The 20,682-nt window shown below is 47.2% G+C and overlaps 1 protein-coding gene across 1 annotated transcript; it reads left to right on the plus strand.

Annotated features, from left to right (window-relative positions):
* Positions 1–5,520: 5,520 nt before the first annotated feature.
* On the plus strand, positions 5,521–20,427 carry SALL4 (spalt like transcription factor 4). Its single transcript, XM_055814542.1, has 4 exons — positions 5,521–5,723; positions 13,709–16,243; positions 16,888–17,195; positions 18,278–20,427. The coding sequence occupies exons 1-4, from the start codon at positions 5,654–5,656 to the stop codon at positions 18,698–18,700; spliced, it is 3,336 nt and encodes a 1,111-aa protein (XP_055670517.1). The 5' UTR covers positions 5,521–5,653; the 3' UTR covers positions 18,701–20,427.
* The last annotated feature ends 255 nt before the right edge of the window (positions 20,428–20,682 follow it).

A 20,682-nucleotide genomic window follows, 5' to 3' on the forward strand; every position in this document is an offset into this window, starting at 1 on the left:
TATTACACGAGGGTGCTTTTCATGCTGTGAGAAACAGAGCTGATAATGTTTACTCTTGCGTAGATGAAACAGTTGGGCATTTTAACAAACATCCAGAGATTTGTTTGTTTACCTGCCTAGCCCACATGCCTCTCATTCCTCCTGGTGGGGAAGCCAGTTGGTGGTTCTTTCAAAGTTACAATTCCTATGTTATTCCTCCCCTTGCTTGGGAGAGCTAAAGTCTGAAATTAAGTTGCTTCCTGCATCTTCGGTCAGACGCATCTTTGGTAAAATTCATTATAGATGTAACAGCCCAGATCCCATGGGAATCAGCAGTCTGTTAGTTGCATTAGGAATACCATTACGGAGGTGGCATTTCTATAGTGTCTATAAAATGTTAGAATCGGCAGCATTGTCAGCCTGAGTACAAGAGACTGTGCTTACAAGAAGAAGTAACATGGTTTTTTACTTGTTACACCCCCACGTTGCCTCTTTCTCCTTAACCTTTCCATACTGTAATGGAGGTGTGAAAATCTTGCCACCTCAGAACTCCTTCTCCCATCTTCAGTCTCATCATCAATGTCTAAACATTATTCCTAAAACACAATAATGCAAAACAATGTAACCTCTTCCTAGTAATCCCCGTGGAGTGAGCAGTGGGTGTGGGGCAACCAGATGACTGTATAGAGTCACTGCCCCACCAGGAGGGCTTGCTGCCTTCAGAAAGTTTTAAAAAAATATAAATGGCTGCTCACACTTATTATATTAACAACTACTCATTAATTAATAATAGTTCTGTGATACTGTTACATGGACACTGTGTTTGTTTAATGATGGAAAGAAAATATGAAGCTCTGTTAATACCTTTGTTGCAGCTCATCATTACTGTTTTACTTGATATTTTGGCTTTTAAATATTTAGGACTGAGTGTCCAAGGGAATTCAGTGCCCAGATCCCTTCAGGACATTCAAAAGAGTTGGCATCAAAGATTTTAGCACAGTGATAAAAAAAACTGGAAGCAAACTCGGAGTTTCTAAATTTAACCTGAAGCTTATTTATGAACAGGTGTACTCCTTATATTGTCCTGAAAATACATATAAAGTACGACCATTGCTCTAGTGAGGGCATTTGTATTAACGATTCCCACACGGAAGGTACTTAGGCTGTATTGTGGCTATATTAACTGCAGCTGTACTAAAAAGGCATCACTAGGTCAAGAAGCAAGTTGTTCCCTGAGTAGCGGGCTAGGGAAGCCTGTTTCTAATAGTTTGTGTTCCATCATTTTCCCACTCCTTGGTGCTTTCCCTGCTCAGTCCAATATCTACAGCCCATTTGGGTGGCTGGTGCCAATGCCACGTATGTGCGGATCTAGAGCAATGGTTTGGCTGATGGGCCAGCAGTACGTACATGCCGTCTGGCTTGCTGGCTGCCATGTGGGTAAGGTTTGAACTGTAATTCTTTTTTTCAGTGAGGACATTAATTTGGATCTTTCTTCCCTGTCTAGATGTTGATTTTCACATGATTTGCACAAACTTATGTCCTTGAAATCGCTCCCCTCTTATTAGGTTTGACTGAAGTGGTCATCAGGTTCGAAAAAGGATGGATGGATGGATGGATGGATGGATGGATGGATGAACCTAGGATGAATGTAATCCTCATTTTCCTATAAAGTAGGAAGAAAACAAGTCCCTTAACTACCATAGTTTTAATGGTATAAAAACTGTTTAACGAGAGTGTCTCCTGATTTTGGATTCAGTCTGGTCTGGAGGAGTCATAAGTACTAACATGCAATTTAACATACTTATTAATCACTTCTGAATTTGAATGTCTGGGTCTCTGCATTCAATCTTGATTAACTGGCCCAACAATGAACATCATTTGCTCTGATTTACATTGCCTACAGAGCTATGGTCAACTTCATATCAGCAAACTTGAGGCTTCCTAAACATGTTTCAACAGGGTAACATCCGAGACATCTTCCAAGCAGTAGAGATAAGCCCTGAGAGCCTATAGCGGGACCTTTATCTTGCAATGAGTTGCAGTACCGAAGAGAATAATACAGGAGAAAAGTGAACTGGTGTGCCTCAAAGTATATTAAGACTTCCCCAACGCCACCCCCCCACTCCAAACTATAAAGATGTGGGTAATACATAGTGCAACTTAGGAAAAGACATTTTTATTTACACTTAGATGCTGAATACAGAAAAAAAAAGACTAAGTTTTAAATTTGTGTATTCTTCCCAGCAATAAACTAAGCTGATCAGAGTACGACAGCACAGGATTTAAGGCGATGCCCTTTACCTTGGTGAGACCTATGCATATGAGGTTTGCATATGGAGATATAGAATACACCTATTTGTGTAGACACACATATATGTATATATGTACATCTCCCCACAAACATACCTATCAGATTTTTCATATTTGTCATCATTTTGCAGTGACATTCCTGAAGACAGGAATTTCCCAAGCTGGGCAGAGCCATGGTTCCTGCCGCTGGCAGCAGTTTCTTGTGGCGATGAGTTCCACGTGCTCATAGCATACGGCGTTAAAAAAGCTGCCTTTTCACCAGCTCTGGGGCTGGGGCTGGGCTGGGCTGCTGGTGGAAGTATGCCTATCAAGAATGATGCCTCAGCTCTGTTGGTGGTAGAAGACTGTTCCTCTGGACTCTTCTTAAAAAAATAAATAAATGTCAGGCCAGAAAAGGAAGCCTGCTATTTTTCAAATCCAGAAGCTGTAATCACGCTAATCCATATGATCGTGCTTAAAGCCAAGCAACATGCCTTTTGCATATGATGTAATCATTCAGTGTAGCCTATTTATAACCACCACTGGCTGGGAACACCTTCCCTGGAAAATATTAATCAGGAGAGCTTTTCCTTGGTCACGTTCCTCCTCTTCCTCCCTATATTTTTCAGCCAGTTGTGCTCTTTCTCCTACTTCGGCTGTCTTCCCAGCCTTAAATACAACAACATCCCTGGCTTTTTTTATTTTTCATTTTAAACTAATGCTTTCCACATCTATTCTTTCACTGTGTCACAGCCATACCGAGTGAAATCCTAGTCCTCTGAAATCAATACCAAAACTTCCATTGATTTCATATAATATATTCTTTTAAATTCAGTACAAATGCTCCACATGACTTGTATATTTTAAATACGGATCTACTGTACAGAGTTGTCTGTCTCTCAGCTTGATACATAAACCAGTGTGTTTAATAAATTTGCTGATGTAGGTTGGTAGCATTATGTGTAATAAATGAAAATCTCTCAGTTATACTGAGCATATCAAGTGTAAAAGGAGAAAATTAATCCATCTAAATATCTATCTGTGGATCAATTGGTATCAATCTTGTTTAACAGTCTGTTTCCTTGGGACACACTTTGGAAACAAAGAAGATTTCAAACTGCTGGTTAAACCAACAAATATATAGAAGCTCTTTGGCCAACGTGGCGGTGGAGTAATCACCAGATAAAAATGGTCAGTGATTTTAAATACCCATTAATCTCTTTATTTTATATTAGTAAGAGTTTCTCTTGATGCAACATGTTCATTAAAGTGCATCAAGAGTGGGGGTTTGTAAAACCATTATTTGATTGCATAGAAAAGGGCAAGGAAAGTGGCCTGAAAAACAAAATTTGTCCCCTGACCTCCATGTTCAATAATTGTCTGAGGAGGAGGGTGATGGTTTCTGCTGTGCAAAATTTTTTCTAAGGTTTGTGTTATCCTTAGCTAAATAAAACATCTTATGAGACACTATAAAAACAAAACAAAACCTCAAGAGGATATATAACTAATTAGATCATGACGCGCTGTTTACCTTGGTCTACAAAGTTAAGATCTTTCCATGCTTGTCCCATGCACACTACAGTTCCTCCCGCCTTAAGCATCACACATAAAAAAAGGGAGATCATCCTGACCAGTACCATGGACACTCGGCATAACTGCATGCACAGGCACAAACTTTAGAACAAATGTTGTACAAACACTAGGGGTTTTGCAAGGTAAAAATGCTGGTAATCTGAGTGGTAAAATGAGGCTGCTATGTTGCGCAATGTTCCGTAGCAATTGCATGGCCTCATTAGGTATCATTGCTTCCTCCCTCCATCTTCCTGCTGTCTCTTAAGATTTGGGTTTTCCACTCCACAGCACCCACCTGAACCTCCATAAACTCTCGGATGGATGTTTACTTTCACAGCAGCTTTGCAGCTAGGGAAAAGTCATGCTCCAGTCACAAGTGGGAAACTGAGGCACAGACCCTGGGAAATTGTTTGCTGATGAATGCAATGGCAAGTGCGCATTGAATCCAACTTCAGCTGCACCTAGATCTTCTGAACCCGTACCCAGTGCCCTACTCCTCCAAATCAACCAAATCATCTCTTCACCAAATTACTCTTTCTCTCCGACATCTTCCAGCAACCCACTTCATTTTTGAGAGACAGCATAGATGGGAGCGGGGACTGCTCTAGGTGAAAACAAAGAGCGATGATGTCTGCCACAAAGGTTTTGCAATCCACATCTCCAGATATCCAAGGATCCTCACATTTTTTGCTTATGCAACGTCCGGCTGGCTTCAGTGGGGATGGGAGGGGGAGACGTGACTGCTCTGTGACACTCAGAGGGATTTTACAGCAAAGTCAACCCGAGCCTCAGCTGAGCTGGGTCCCGCCATCATCTCCGGCCGCAGGGGCTCTACCCCAGCGGGCCACCAAAGGCCAGGGGCCACCCCCCGGGGCTCGGGGTGGGGGTCACCGTGGCAGGGTTTCACATGCACCCCAACAGCAGGAGAGAGGAGTAAAATCGAACGTGATCCCACCGTGTATTTACACAGCCAACTTAGTACAGGAAAACACTTTCAAAGTGGTGGTTTTTTCACTTGCTTCAAGTTTTTCACATGAACCTTTTACATGTCTAACGTTTTTATTTGCTGTTAAAAAATACTGTTGGCTGGATTTTGTCGGCTTCCCAGAAAGTGAGACTTAAAAGTTAAGTCTTTAAACAACTGAACCCACGCCAAGCATCACTACGCGCCGCCCAGATCCGCTTTTAAAGCCCCTAAACTTGCCCACAACACCCGGAGACCCCGGGCTCGTCCGCTAGGACACTCAGCGCTCTTTTCCACCTTATCTAAGGACAAAGGGATGAATTCGCATTGTCCCGGGCTTCTGCTTGCTTTAGGGAGAAGGAAAAAAAACCAAAAAAAACCCCCCAAAAAACCCCAAAACCCGCCCAAAAATAAAGTCTTTAAAGCACAATATAAAAAGCGCAGGTGAGATAACAAAGGTATTGTCCCTCGCCAGCCTGGAAAGCCGGGCTACCGGCTTGTTTGTTTACTCTCAGAGCTGGCTCCTGCGCCCCCCCAACCCCCGCTGCCCGGGGGCGGCCCCAGCCGCCCCCCCCCCCCGCCTTTGTCACCCGCCCGGGAGGGCCGGGACTACATCGCCCAGCGTGCCCCGCTGCGCCCTGATCAATGGACCTTATTTGAATAATCTGTGAGCCCTTGGACTCAGGCCAATCAGCTGTCAGGGACCCATGATAAATCGCAATGCATTATTGATAATCATAATTACTCTGACATGCGCATTCCGCCCAATGGGGGTAATTTCCCAACTCTAGGAATTTGTTGTGAAGAGGAAAATAATTGCTACTATTTTGCTCCCGATGCTGGTGCACCATGTCGCGACGGAAGCAGGCGAAGCCCCAGCACATCAACTCCGAGGAGCAGCCCCCAGATGCTGCAAGTGGTAAGGCGCAAGGGCGGGCGCGGAGCCGCGGCGGCTCCCAACTTTCCTGATGCGCGGAGGCGGCGGCCGGGGCGGCGAGGGGCGCTTACCAGGGGGGTCCTTCCATCCCCGGGCTTCTCCCGCCTCTCTGCTTCCCCCCGCGGGGTCTCCCACGGACGCGACCCCCGGCTCCCCGCGGGCTTTTTGGGGCGCTTAAAGCCCCGCGGAGCCCCGGCGCGGTGTAGTTCCGCGGGGCTGAGCGGGGCACCTCGTTATTTCGCGGGAGGGGGGTGGAACGCGGAGGGGGGGGAGTTCAGCGTCGGGCCGCCCCCGAGGGCAGCGCTGCCCCGAGGGGTCCCTCGCCCTGCCCGGCTGAGGCCCCCAGCGCCCCGCACACCCCCCCGGCGTGGGCGGCGCAGCCCCGCTGCGCTCGGGGTGCAGCCGCATGGGGGGTGAGCCCCAAAGCCTCCCCAAGGCGGAGGGGACTGGGGGGGGGGGGGGAGGGAGGGAGGAGGAATTGCGAACAATCTTCGCGGGGGTAGGAAATGGCTCGAGTTTGGTGTCCCCGATCTGTTTTAACACTTTCTCGGTAGTTATATGAGGATTTTTGTAGGGCTTAAAAAAAAAAAAAAAAAAAAAAAGCCCAAACACAAAACAAACAAAAAAAAGCGCTGGGACTATTTGTTGGAGATCACAATCGCCCTGGACCTTTTGTAGCTTGACCTCCAGCCATCTTTGATTTCCGACTTCCTAAAATAACTCCGGTGAGCTAATGTGGGGTGTGCGTGAGGGCTTTGTATCTGGGTGGTGGGGGGGGCTGCTGCTGCCGCAGGTCCCCGTCCCCCCGTTCAGGGGAGCTCCAGCCCCGCGCCTCGCTACGGGAAAAGCAGAAATTTGCGCTCCGATCAGCTCTGAACTGCCGGCGGGGGTGGGCGGCCAGGGAAGGGCTGGAGGGGGCACCGGCAGTGCCCCCCGCGGGAGCGGCGAAGGGCCGGGGCTGCGGAGCCCGGCGTTCCTCCACCGAGCAGCATCTTCCTGCGGCGGGGGCTGCGCTGCGGGCTCGCCCCCCGCTACTCACACCCTTGGGGCTGCCGAGGAACGTCCCGGCTGGGGAAGGGGCGGCTGGCGGGGGCTGACCCGGGCTGCGCGTGTTAGGAGCTGTTGTGGCCGTTGTGCCCAAACACTTTGTGCGTCCCCAGGGAACTTTCTTTGGGTTCTTTGCCTTCCGAAGGGACTGGGTTTGTGGGTGGTTTTTTGTTTTGTTTTTTTCCATTCCTAGAACTGCACGTTACGGGAGCTGGTTATTCCCAGCCCGCAGGAGGTTCGGACTCTTAATTTTTTTTTTTTTCCTCCTCCCCCCTCTCTTCTTTGAGTCGAAATGGGCAATTGTTGGGTCCGGTTAATGGTGACTTAAGAAACAGCAAGCTGGCCAGAAGGCAATAAATCCCATGTTTAATGCATGACTGTTTTCCTTTGTGCATATGGTTAGGTTGGGGGATGGAGGTGATGTTTCCACATGTAAGTCTCTGCCCACTGCTGGAAAGCCACCTCCGGCTCGGCTGAAACAAAAGGGTTAATAACTCCTGATGCGGCCCGCTCGGGGCGGGGGAGGTGTGCGGGGCGGGGAGGACCGCTCCGCACCGCGCTCTCCGGGGCAATGGCCAGCTGCTTTTTTGTTGTTGTTATTGGGGCTTCCCCCCCCCCCTTCCCCTCCTCTTTTAACAACAAAACCCTGGATGGAAATCCCTCCGGGAGCCGGGGCAGCGGTGGCGCGGGCTGGGGGGACCTGGCGGAGCTCTGGCTCTGCGTGGGGTTGGAGGGGTGTCTCCTGCTGTCTCCCGTGGGTGGCGGGGGGAGCGGGGCCCGGGGCTGCCGTGCGCCGCCCCGCGGCCGTGCCCCGCCGGGACCCTCCGCTGCGGCCCGGGGAGGGGGCGGCCGGTGCGGGTACCCCCGCTGGAGCCCGATCCCCGCTTCTGCTGCTGGGGGGGGGGGGGGGGGGGGGGAAGGCGGCGGCGGCTCTTGCCTCCTGCCGGCCGCCCCCGTCCAAAATACTCGCTGCTCCCCGCTCCAGGTGTGCCCGTAAATAACAAGTGATGAAGCTGCATAACGAACTCGAAATACCGCAGTGATTTGTCTGGGACATTATCGAGTATATACATAATAGTAATAATAAAATCAAGCCCTTATATTCCCTTTTGCAAGTGGGTTTTTTTTGTGTGGTGTGTTTTTTTTCTGTGGTTTTTTGTTTTTTGGTGGTTTTTGGTTTTTTATTTTTGCAAAGCGATTTGGGACCCACCTCTGTGAACAATGCAGCGAGTTAAGAAGCGGTTCTGCTAACCTGGTGATCAATTAACAGGTCAAAAAATCAGCAGGTGGTCACTGGAGAATAAGGCTACGTACTGAAAATTAGCATTTTCACAAAGGGGTTGAAAATGCCCATTGTGCTGGGTTGCTGCCATTAAAAATCTGATTGATTCGTGAAAATACAGTATCAAACTGCAACTTTTTCCTGAGAGTAAAATTGGAGATTTCTTTTAGTTAAATCCCCAGTTCGTGCGTTGAGCTCTGCAGAAATGGAGGGGGGTGTCGGTGTGTGTGTTTAACGAGGAAAGCCGAGTTTTGCGGTGGTTTCCTTGATTTTATTTTTATTTTCGGCCACCCGGAGCCCCTGCCGGCGGGGCAGGCTGGCCGGGGTGGGGGAGCACTCCCGGCCGTGCCCTGGGCTGCGCGGCCCGGGCTGCTGCAGCGGCGTGGAGGGTGCGAGGGTGCTGGGAGCCGGGGGGTGGGTGGGGTGGGGGCGATGCCCGGCTTGTTTTTCCTTTTACGTATGTGAAACATTATATTGGTTGTAGTGATGAAGCCCTTTTGCTGGGCTCGGCGGCATGTGACGTTTTGACAGAGCTGCTGCTCTAACCTTTGCCTCCTCCTGCTTGCTGTGGGTGGTAAGTTGATGTCAGGCTTACAATTAGGACTCTCATGCAATTGACCTTGGCAGCGGGGTTTGTGCCGTTTAGCTCGGTCTTAAACACTGTATTAGTGTTAAGTGTGGTCCGGGGCCGCGCCGGTGGGAGCCTCGACGGGCCACCGCGGAGGCAGCGCCGCCGAGCAGGTAGGACCGGGCGGAGGTGGGGGGGGACACCTCCACTTTTTGGTGGCTGTTACCGCTTTGCCTCGCAGCGAGCTCCAGCAACGCTTTAAAAATAAATAAATAACGCAGCCCGCGGCGTGGGCCATGCCCGGCCGGCTCAGGTGGATGCGGGGGTGCCGCGCTGCCGGCTGGCCCCGCCCGGGGGCGGCCGGTTCTCCGGGCGGGCGGCAGCGCAGGGCGTGAGTGCCCTCCACCGACCGGGCTGCGGCGGCGCCGGGCACCGGGCAGGGCAGCGGGCCGGCAGGACACCGGGCAGGGCAGCGGGCAGCGGGCCGGCAGGACACCGGGCCACTCGCCCCAGGCCGCGGCGCGGGGAGCGGGGCCAGCGCGGTGCTGCGCCGCCGCCTCCCACCGAACTTCTGCGGCGCGTTTCGGTTTTGTTCCTCGGAAGCGCCAAGTCGCGATAGTTGGTTCTGTTCTGAGCGGGATATTTCTCTCGAATAGGTGGGTAATCAGCAGGGCGAATCAGGTAGACGGCAGGAAAATTAAAGCCGTGAGAGAACCTGAAGGCACGGGAAGCCCTGATGAAGGTGTAACGCATGTGCGGCTCGTCCTAGGGTAGGAACATCCTGATAAATTCAGTGTAGGAAACATCCAGGCCTTTGGAATATTTCTGTAAGTAACCAGCTGTGTGTCTTGCTTACTGGAGTAAGTGATCTTGTCATAATTACAGTTAAAATGCTTTAAATGCTGTTTTACAGTGGGAGAAGAAGGGAAACTTTGGATAGTGTAACTTCTTGGAAGTCCTAGCTTTTCAACTGGGAACAGGGGAGGTAGAAAAAACCCCACCAACCAAACAACAAACCAAACCAAAGAAAAAACGAAGGAAGCAAGATGCTGGAGAGTAGCAGGGAACTGGCAGAGTTTTTCCACGTCTAGGACTGGAGTGGAGACTTGCTAAACCTTCATGAGTTAATTTTAACTGGGGAAGTGCATGGTTATGTTAAAGTAGTTATGGAAAAACGAAGATCACCAAAAACATTAAACTCTTCGCGGGGGTGGGGGGGGGTGGGGCTGGGATAATATCAGAGGAGGGGGAGGCTTGAGCTCCATTTCCTCCCAATTCAAGTGAAATGTAATTTTATCACAGAAAAAAACCAACACCCAAGATCACTAATTGCTCAGATGAGTGGTAGACAATCAGCACTTTTTCTGAAACCACATCAAACCAGACAAGAATTATTTCACTCCTCTTTTACTAGTTCCCTTAAAAAAAAATTAATTCGAGCTGTGTGGATTTTATCAGCCTTCCTTGTCGATGACCGCCTTGTCCTACACAATAGTGGATTTTTTCCATCCATTTGCCAGTGATTCAATCTAACCCCCCTGCTGGGTTTACTGCATTCTTCTAACTTATTGGATAACTAGATGCTGAGAGATAACATTCCTGAAATTCGGGGGTGGGGAGATAAAAAAAACAGTAGAAGTCCTATCCCTGGGAAGCCTTTGGAGAGGGTTAAGTGAAGTGCACAAGCAATTGTTGTGGCAGGGCTCCTCGGTAAATCCTGGTACAGTATGTGGATAGGGCTGGCTGCGCAGGGAGGTTTCTTGGCAGAGAAACCCCCCGATTTCAGACGGTTAAGTTCATGTCAGTGATAACTGCTGGGGGGGGGGGGGGGGGCAGGGCAGCGTGGGGGCTGAGGCAAATGGGGTGCCCTGATTGCAGGCGCTGGGTGCTCCTTTGAGCCTGGGGAGAGGGTGTAGGTAGAAATCAAGATGAAGAGTTTCACAGAAGCTGTTGGGTTTTTAAAGAAACAGTAAATTGCTCCATTGTTAGCCTAGAGACTACACTGCTTCTACTGCCCGTATTTTAAACCCTTTTTGACATAGGGGAAGCTATTATACTGGCTTTTTCAGAGGCAGAAGGGAAAATAAGGCATAACTCTTCCCTACTTGCCACGCAGCAAGTTGGTACAAACTGGGAATTGAATTTATTTGAAGTCCTGAGCTAGTGCCTTGCTGTCAGATAGAGGAACTGGAAACCAAAATGTGACAGCGGCAGCAAGAGCAGGCAGGGTACTGACCCGCCTGCTGCTGCTGAACACGGTGCCTTCGGTGTACTGGAGCTTCTTTCTTTGAGGTGGCAACTGGTACTTGGGACCAGAAAAGTTACCCCTGGAGCTCCTCAGGATTATAAAAATTCAGGGCATGGGCTGTGCTGGAGACTGGAAATGGGGGCTTTGAATTCCGTGTGGGCTTATCAGTGGAGAAATAAAGTATTATCAAGGGAAGGGAGATAAATGATCAGATGCTTTGAAGCAGTTAAAAGTTTGAGGACTTGTCTAGACGTAGTTATCCTGGAATATCTCCTTGGGGTGGGCAACAGTCTTTCATGCAGACATTGCTACTCCACGTGAAATGTTTTGCATGGCTGCCACGGAGGTGCACGCTGCAGCATGAAATGCGTGTGCTCAGAGGGGAGACTGGGAGGAAGAGCTTTGTGCTCTGAACTAAAACCTGAGCTTGTTCTGCTCTACAGGGAGACTGTGGTTGGGCCTGGGAGATTGGACTGTTGCAGCCTTAAATGCTAAAGGATTTGGAAGAGAGGTTTTGATGGTTTAGCCTATTCTATGAAATACCTGTTGGGTGGATGGAAATAGCTAGGGAAGTAGTAGAGTAAAGACCTTGAACCGGTGTACAGAGTAGTTACGGAAGGTTCTTGACTTTTTTTAACTGCAGTGCTTTCTTTCCTATTATATCTGTGCAGAGTCTTGAAAAGATGAGTTTAAAAATATCCATTCTTGACCTCGGTTAACCCTATTTATTGGCAGAGTTCTGAATCGCATACTACTTGTACTTGTCTGCAGACTAGATTTCTCGGTGTATTTTTCCATAGAGTTAAATCAACTTTAGAGGCATTAATGTAATGATATTTGGGGTGGGAAATGTATGCTACTATTGTGCTTTTACTTGTTTCCTTCACTTGTGGAATCGTTTGGGCTGGAGGCGAGGAAAGCGAAGTATTTAATTCTCCCTGTTTAGCTATGAGGGATCCAAATGGTTTTGATCATGGCTGTGCTGAGACCCCCTTTCCTCCCTGTTCAAGGACTTGTAACTCTGAAATGTACATGACTAACAGAGCTGTGTACATGTAGATTTGGATTTATTCCTCTGCAGACTATAGCATAACAGGCCTCTGATACTTGCATTTTTTTAATTGATCAAGTTGTTTATTTTTTAAAAATTAAACATTCATGTGCACTTTCCATCACTCAACGTTAAACAGTTGAGTAAGTATATTTGTTGAATATACATGTAATACCCTTGTTAGCCTAACTAACATCAAGGTTTGCAATATCTTCCCCTAGAGAACTTTTACACTACCCCGAAACAGTAAGTCAACGTGCTTCAGTTGTTTGGACATGCTGCCCCTCCACCCTGCCATGTACAGGATATACACATGTATCAGATGTGTGGTTCAGTTACACCTTTAAAATGAAAGCCGCAAATAGCTCCTGTGCTTGCAGAGTCTTTGGTTCCCCTTGTAAAACAGCGTGGGCTAGTAACGTGGAACCGGAGCTGAGCCCCAAGGTGAATTTCTGGAGATGCAAGACCTGAATTGAAGAGATCTCGCAATACAAGTTCTCAGTTGTGGTTGAGGTCTGCAGTGTGCTGTGCCCCACTGGGTGCATGGGAGGTGAAGTACTTGGTGATTGTACCCTTGGCACCCATCAAAACGGGACCCATTGATGCGAGTTACAGGATATTTGACTTGACGGGGGCCGCAGTGCATCTGCGGTCCTTCCTGCTTTCCCCTCGGCTGTAGGAGCCTACAGTTCTACCTCCTGAATGCTCCTGCGCCCCAAATTCTTGCCTGCCTTGAGCTGGGTGCTACTTTGTTGTTTGAAGGATGGCTTGACTGAGCAAAAACATCCTGTTTTGGTTTAGAATTTCTCATAGCCTCTCTTCCCGTTCTGATATTTCCTTGAATGTTTGGGGTTTTGTTTTTATACTTTTTTTTTTTTTTGTCTGTGTGCAAATAACATTCAGTCTAACCTGTGGGGCACTGGTGGAAGCGGGACAGGAGTGGACTTGCAGACCAGCTTTGCTTTCCCTGCCCCTCCCTCCCTAAAAGCGGGTGAGTTGTGGATGCAGCTAAACAGGGTGTTGTGCACGGGTCTGAAGCGACTTTGTGTGTTTTGCAAGCAGGGCTTGTTGCTTTGCTACTAATCATGAGTATCGATGCAGGCTCGTGCCCATGTGTGAGGTTCTGTAAGTTAATATTTTCTTTAGAATTTTGACTTTCTAGAGGTGGTTTTTTCATGAGAGTGTGTTTTTGAAGTATTTAAAAGCTAATACTGGAATTTTGCTTTTGTCAGCCCTCTTCGGTAGTAGTTACTTCCATCATGGCGGAGTGAAAGTTGTGTAATAGAACTGCTCTGAAGTTCCTGTGTTAACAATCTTACATGAATTTCTGAGAGGTGGCTAATGAAGAGTTACAAACTGAAGTACAAACACAAAATAAGCTTATGTGGTGTTTCACTCAGTGTTATGATGCTTTCTCTGCCTTCCTTGGGTCGTGTTCCTTTTTAAGCTGTTTTGCAGGTGCTAGCTGCCTTGCTGCAGTTCCCTTCTAACCTGTAAAAAGGGATTTGCGATAAACCTCTTTCTGCTAAGCCTTATGAGATTCCTTTTATATTATTGTTTTTCTTAAACAGAATTGAGATGCAGATTTCTTTGGGGGCTGCAAATAACTTGGCAGCAAAACAAAAAGAGCAGGACTTTGGATCAATTTGGAAACTTGGTTCCAGTGTCTCGTGTCTTTAACCTGCAATTCGGATGAAGTCTGTGATCTTAAGAATAGGAAGTACTTAGTCTAAATCTAGCTACTAATAACTTGACTTTCTTTTCTTTTAAGGGAGTCCACAAGACGTCCCAGGTGACGGAGATGGTGAAATGAGTTCCAAAAGGTGCCGCACGGAGGAAACGAAAATATGTGAGAAATGCTGTGCAGAATTCTTTGATCTCTCTGAATTCCTTGAGCATAAGAAAAATTGCACTAAAAATCCACCTGTTCTAATCATGAATGACAGTGAGGGAACAGTACCCCCTGAAAGCTTCTCTGAAGCTTCTCTAGGGAGCTTTCCGAGTGAGCGAATGGATAGCAGGACACGCAAGGACATTCAGGCAAAGGGCTGCGCTGGCTCTATGGAAAAGAGAGAAGGAAAAATGGATGCTGAACCGGTAGGAGGAATGTACCTTAAAATAGAACCCCCCGTCACACCTGCGGCTCCTGGGCTAAGCTATCTACCAAAATCCAAAGTACCAAACACTAACGTGACTTTGCAGACGATACGTGGCACTAAAGTGGCTGTGAACCAGCGGACCTCTGATGCCATCTCTTCTTCAGCGGCCAGTTTTAATGCTATCCCCATGATCCTGGAGCAGCTTGTGTGTTTGCAGCAGCAGCAACTCCAGCAAATTCAGTTGACGGAGCAAATTCGCATTCAGATTGCCATGATGGCTCCTCATGCCCTGCATCCTTCTATAGCAGCTGCTGCTGATCCATTAAAAGCTCTGGGCGCTCACATGTCTCAGCAGCTGTCGGCTGCTGTTGCTTTAATCGGACAAAAAGCTGGAAGCCAGAGCCTATCACTGGAATCCTTGAAGCAAGGAAAACTACCTCATTCTAACACTGGCATTGCGGCCGCCAGCTCACTGGCTGCTGGGCTTTCCTCCTCCTTCCCTCTGAAGCCGGAGGCAAGCAGAAGCCTCCCCGGCTCCATTTCTCAGTTCCCGAATCCTTTGCTACCTCAGTCCTCCAACTCCGTCATCTTCCAAAATCCACTTTCGGCTGTTTCGTCTGTAATAGATTCCTCCAAGAAGGGGAAGGGAAAACCTCCCAACATCAGCGTGTCTGAAAGCAAACCAAACGTGGAAGAGCCGTTCTTCAAACACAAGTGTAAGTTCTGCGGCAAGGTCTTTGGCAATGACAGTGCCCTGCAGATTCACCTCCGTTCCCACACCGGTGAAAGACCCTACAAATGTAACATTTGCGGTAACCGCTTTACAACCAAAGGAAACCTTAAAGTGCATTTTCAGCGTCACAAAGACAAATACCCCCACATCAAGATGAATCCTTACCCAGTTCCTGAGCACCTGGACAATGTTCCCACTAGCACTGGAATCCCGTATGGGATGTCTGTGCCACTGGATGAGTCTAACCTAATTGCGGATAGCAAACCTGTCCTACCAACTCTGCCTACCTCTGCGGCCACCAGCGCACCTCAGGCAGTCTCCAGCCTGGCAGGCGTTAAGGAGGCTCTGCCTGGTACGTTCCCAAGTGACCTGCAGTCACGGCCTTCTCCAGAAAGCGAGGGTGGCTCTTCCTCGTCGGGAGCGGTTGGTCACGAATCGGGAGCGGAGCAGAGCCTGAGCTCGCCGCAAGCTGCCTGCAGCGTGAGCATCTTCCATGCAAGTGGGCCAAACGAGCAAGGCTCAGAAACATCAAAGCTTCAGCAACTGGTTGAAAATATCGACAAATCCACTGCTGACCCCAACGAGTGCCTGATCTGTCACAGAGTGCTGAGCTGCCAGAGTTCGCTCAAAATGCATTATCGTACTCACACCGGAGAGAGGCCATTCAAGTGTAAAATCTGTGGCCGTGCCTTCTCCACTAAAGGGAACCTTAAAACTCATTATGGTGTCCACCGGGCCAATACTCCTTTGAAGATGCAACATTCGTGTCCTATTTGCCAGAAGAAGTTTACAAATGCGGTTGTGTTGCAGCAGCACATCCGCATGCATATGGGGGGACAAATACCCAATACACCAATGCCAGAAAACACCTGCGACAATACTGACGTGGATCCCACTGCGGCTGAGAAGAACGGAGACATCAGCCGCCCAGATGAGACCATGGAAACCATAGAGATGGAAGAGGAGCTGGATGCTCAGGATGGCCCTAGGAGTTCTTCAAAACCTCCTACTCCATATGATGCACAATCAGAATCGCCAGCCACAGCAGCCACCTTTTCTGGGATTGCAGCGCTGGAGAATCAAATGAAGATCGTCAACTCCGCTTTGAACTTGCAGCGGCAAAGCAGCTTGAAGTCTAGTGACAACGGCTCAGCAGAAAGCGATGGTATGACAAATGATTCTTCTTCCGTGGCAGGAGATCCAGATTATCAGAATGGCAGGAGTCCTGCTGCCTCCGAGTCTGCATCGCTCCAGGCTCTGTCCCCAGCCAACAGCCAAGCTGAAAGCGTAAGGTCAAAGTCACCTAGCTTCAACAATCAAGAAGATACAGGCGCGGGAAATAAGTCAGAGGGTCCTGAGAACGCTTCTGCAGAAATGGAAGGGGTTGTCGGTGCTTTGGATTTAACTTACGGCAATATTGGTCGAAAGGTCATTAAAGAAGAACCTGGGTTACACTTTGCAAACGGAGAATATGGTGAGTAATATGAAATGCTGGTAATAACTGGGGGTGGGGTGGTAGGACTGGAGGAAATCCATCTCTGAAAGAACTCCCAGGAGCCAAAATCTCCTCAGCTTACCCCTCTTCTTTCTCCTCTGTTTGCATAGGGGTGTATGCCCTGTAAATTTTTCCTGACTCAAGATTCAACATAATTTGAAGACTTAAGTGCTGTTGTCTCCTGCAAGGGGTGGCATAGAGGTCGTTAAAAAAATAGGGGTTGTGCACTTAGTATCTTCCGTGGGCTCACCTGATAACCTCCCTATAGCTCTCTAAAGATACACCTTTGTGTTTCATGGAAAACTGCTTAACCCAAGAATGTGACATTAAAACTCTAGACTCTTTTGTAGGGGTTTTGAGGTCTTTAGCGTTGAGGCTAATGATGATCTGAATTTGACCTGAAAGTGAGGCTTTCGAACTCCTAAGCTCATCAACAAAAATAAGATTGAACGGATTTCTTTCAGAGCATCCTAGCAAGTGTAGAGGCAGCCCTGCCGTGTGTCTTCGGAGGGCTTTGCAGGCAGGCTCCTCAGGCACGTGCAGCTCCTCTGGTGTCGTAGCCAAACTTAAGCTTGGAAGCAGGAAGAGGTTAGGATAAACGTCTATCTTTGCTTTCTTTCCAGGTCGAAGTAGTATTCCAGCTGCTTTTGTTAGAGCCCCACCAGCCCTCATCAAAATGGAGATGCCTGGCGAGCGTCCCATTAGCACTAGCCATTTCATTGGCCCACCAGCTCTCTCCCCTGGTGTTGCCCCTCTCCTCGTGCCACGACCAAAATTCTGCCGTCCCGCCAAACAGCACATCTGCACTACGTGTGGGAAGAACTTCTCCTCTGCCAGTGCCCTTCAGATTCACGAACGGACCCATACTGGTGAAAAGCCATTTGCCTGCACCATCTGTGGGAGAGCCTTTACAACAAAAGGAAACCTGAAGGTAAGTTGTCTCTTATGTTGTGATCCCCTTTGTTGGGGAAAGTCATACCAGAGAGAGTAAAACTATTGCTAATACTTGTCCTGCTGTTGAGGATGACGTTGGTTTTCATTTAGTTCCTCAAATGGTTATCTTTGACTCTTGTCTCTCCTTCCTGCGATTCTCCACACAACTTGCTAAGCACTCTACTAAGACCACCCACAGAAATCTTTGCTACTGTCCTTGGCTTTCCTTTTTGGATGGGAGGGAAGGCTTAGCCTTTACTAAGCAGATGGCTTTGTTTTCGTTTGGATTTGGATGTGTCAAGACGTAAACATTTCATGGACTCGGTGGTACAAAATGATGCCTACAGAATACATGCATTACACTGGCCTGCTCGAAGCACCATGCAGGACAAAGAGGGCTAAAACTGAGAGCATAATCCTGAGATGGCACAAAGTACTTGGGGACCGTGTCTGAGCACTTGCTGCAGAAGTGCTGCAAGTCTCTCCTCACTGTCACATTAATCTATTTGCCCTGGAAGGGACTGGCAGCTCCCTCACACAGAGGCTTCTCACTTGCCATGTGAACCTCTTCAGGCTCTTCAGTCCTCTTGCGTAAATGCTGGTGGGTAGGGAAAACACTGCAGTTTGTGAGCAGTCGCTGGCTGGAAGCACTAGCAGTATGTTTGTGGAGTGGAAGATTTTAGGTTAGGTGTAGCCTCTCTTCCAATTCCCTGGTGTGTTTTTTTTTATTTTTTGCATCAGCTACTATTTTCTTTCAATGTAGCCTGTTCATAGCAAATAACGTGGCTTTAATTTTTTTGTTGGGAGAGGAGAATTTTTGGCAACACCACTTACAAGAAGTGTGAAAACCCAGTCCTACAAGCACTTGGGCAGTAAACTTCAGAGAGCCATGGTGGTGTCAGGCAGTAGAATCTCTCTTACACGTGCCAGGAAGAGAACAAAGACAAGAACTAGCCAGCTTAAGTACTTAAAATGGAGCATGCGTGACTGAGCAACTTGGCTGTAAGCGAAGCAGAACTTGGCTATACCGTAAAAGAACTGCGGTATTAATGATTGTCTTTACTTTTTCCCCTCTGCAAGGTCCATGTAGGAACTCACATGTGGAATAACTCTGCCAGACGGGGAAGAAGGCTTTCTATTGATAACCCCATGGCTCTGCTGGGGAATGATCCCAAGAAGGTATCTGAAATGTTTCCAAAGGATATAATGCCTCCTTCAGTGAGCATTGACCCCACAGTATGGAATCAGTACGCAGCGGTACTCAGCAATGGCATAGCAATGAAGACTAACGAGATCTCGGTGATCCAGAGCGGTGGCTTATCTAGCCTTCCAGTCACCATTGGGGGTGGTTCGGCAATAAATACTGCTACGGTCTCCAAAATAGATGGGACCCAGTCTGGGACTGGTTCTGATGTGGAGAAGGCCAGTGGTGCTGCTGCAGACAATGTGCCAAAACACCAGTTCCCTCACTTCATGGAGGAGAACAAAATTGCTGTTAGTTAAAAACTCTAGTGATGTTGACGTACAGAAAGAACAAATATATATATACACAAACATATATTTTTAAGAGATTCCACTTCAGCCTCCTATTTTCCTATTGACGTGCAAATGATTTTATGGTTGTCTTTGTAAGAGTTGCCCAGAGTACAATCATGATATTGCTTTGCAAATAGTAAATAATAAAGAATAGGATTTCCTTCTATTTGGAAAGATGCGGGTCTTGCAAAGTAGTTCTTACGTGTGACTTTAAAGTGTACAGCCTTACAGAAGTTTCTACAACTTGAAATTCCAAAGTTTAGTTACCTCTTTGTTTAGAGTGAAATACTTGGGGGTTTTGAATAGAGTGGAAACAACCTACTGTTGACAGAAAAGCTTCTATTTACTGATGAGAAATGAAAACTATTAATGCGGGTAAATATCCTAGAATGTCTGCCACCCTCTTAGAAATAGTTTTTCTGTTTGGATTTTTGGCTCTGTTGGTTTCTGAATGTACTTTTTACTATAATGGCTATGAAAACTACAAAAAAAATTTTTTTTTTAAATTCCTTTTTTGCCTCAGAAGTTCTATGAAGAGAAAGTTGCTGTTTTTCTTTAATCACTGCTCCTAAGGAATTAATCCTCTGTATTGTTGACTGCTGCTTATTTAATACTACTACTAGGACAGTCCTTCAGTTAATAGTGCCAAAACTCCTACTTCCAAAGATGTGCAGTTTTTCCTAGATGTTTTATTTCAATACCGAGAGCCCTAAACAAGCATGGGTGGGTATGTATATACTTTTTTTTTTTCCTCTCTTGAAAGGGAAGACTTGCCTTGGGAAGTCAGGTCTAAAAGCTCTGCAAGGAATCTCAGGTGACTGTTGCAATTAGGCATGGGAACTGGTTTCCTTAGCAAGAGACTTTTTTATGTTTATTTTTTTCGTTTGGGTAATTTAGAAGATCAGTCTGTGTAAACCTGTATTTAAATATGAAGTATTCATGCTTAGGTTAAATGTTTCGTGGGTTTTTTGGATGGCATTCCTACTCTGGTCATTAAGTTTCTTGGTGGTCTGTGAACTTACATTCTACCAAAATGGTAATTAATGATCCATGTGTATTGTATGAAGGTTGCTGGGATAGTCATCTGGATTCTAAGTTATCTACCTCATTTTTTCCTTTTGTAGCTGTAGTGTCTATTTTTCTATTAATGACCACTGTAATGAACTGAGATTCAAGCAGATGCTTCCATGCACTATCTGAAACCAAAACCTGATGTATTAGTGGAAGCACCTGAAGACTTACTGGACTGACCTTTCACTAGTCCTCTAATGTCTGCTGGAACTGTATGTGTAATGGGATCTAAACCAGACTGGAAAGTGAGCATTTGGTATGGAAGGACTGAACGATGGAAAGAAGTCTAGTTGTTGACTGCAGGAGATCTTCAAGTCCAGTCTCTGTTGTGGAAGGCCCCAAAAATGCAGATTACCAAAAGTTTGTGTAATGTTGTTGCACCTGATTCTTGCTTATGATCTCTGTATGCCGAGTTGTGCCTTTCCTGCTGGACTTGTAAGAACATACCAGTACCTGTTTACACTGTAAAATGGATATTGTTACATAGACCATGCAAAAGGCATCCCAATTGTCAAGTTTCTGCATTGTGAATGTATGATTATTAAGAACTCTGTAGTTTTGAGTATCTACTGATGCGTTTTTGTTGACGTTTTGAGAATAAATTTTGGGATGGCTTTTTCACACTTAGTGCTTAAATTTTTCTGGTAAAGCATTTGTCTCCCGAAGAGCAAGTTCAACAGGCAGCATGCTGTCTCACTCCAGTGACTTTTAAAATCCATGATCTAGGGTTATGCTTTAGGTCGTTACTTCAAACAACAGAAACTAGGTAGCAGTGGAGGAATCTAGATCACTTCCTTGAGAACAGCTGGGGTTTGATATAGGGATTGGTACTTGCCAGGGATGTTGATTCCCATGCTAAAATAGAATGACAGTAATAT

Source organism: Falco peregrinus, chromosome 9, assembly GCF_023634155.1.
Source record: "Falco peregrinus isolate bFalPer1 chromosome 9, bFalPer1.pri, whole genome shotgun sequence".
Lineage (NCBI taxonomy): Eukaryota > Metazoa > Chordata > Aves > Falconiformes > Falconidae > Falco > Falco peregrinus.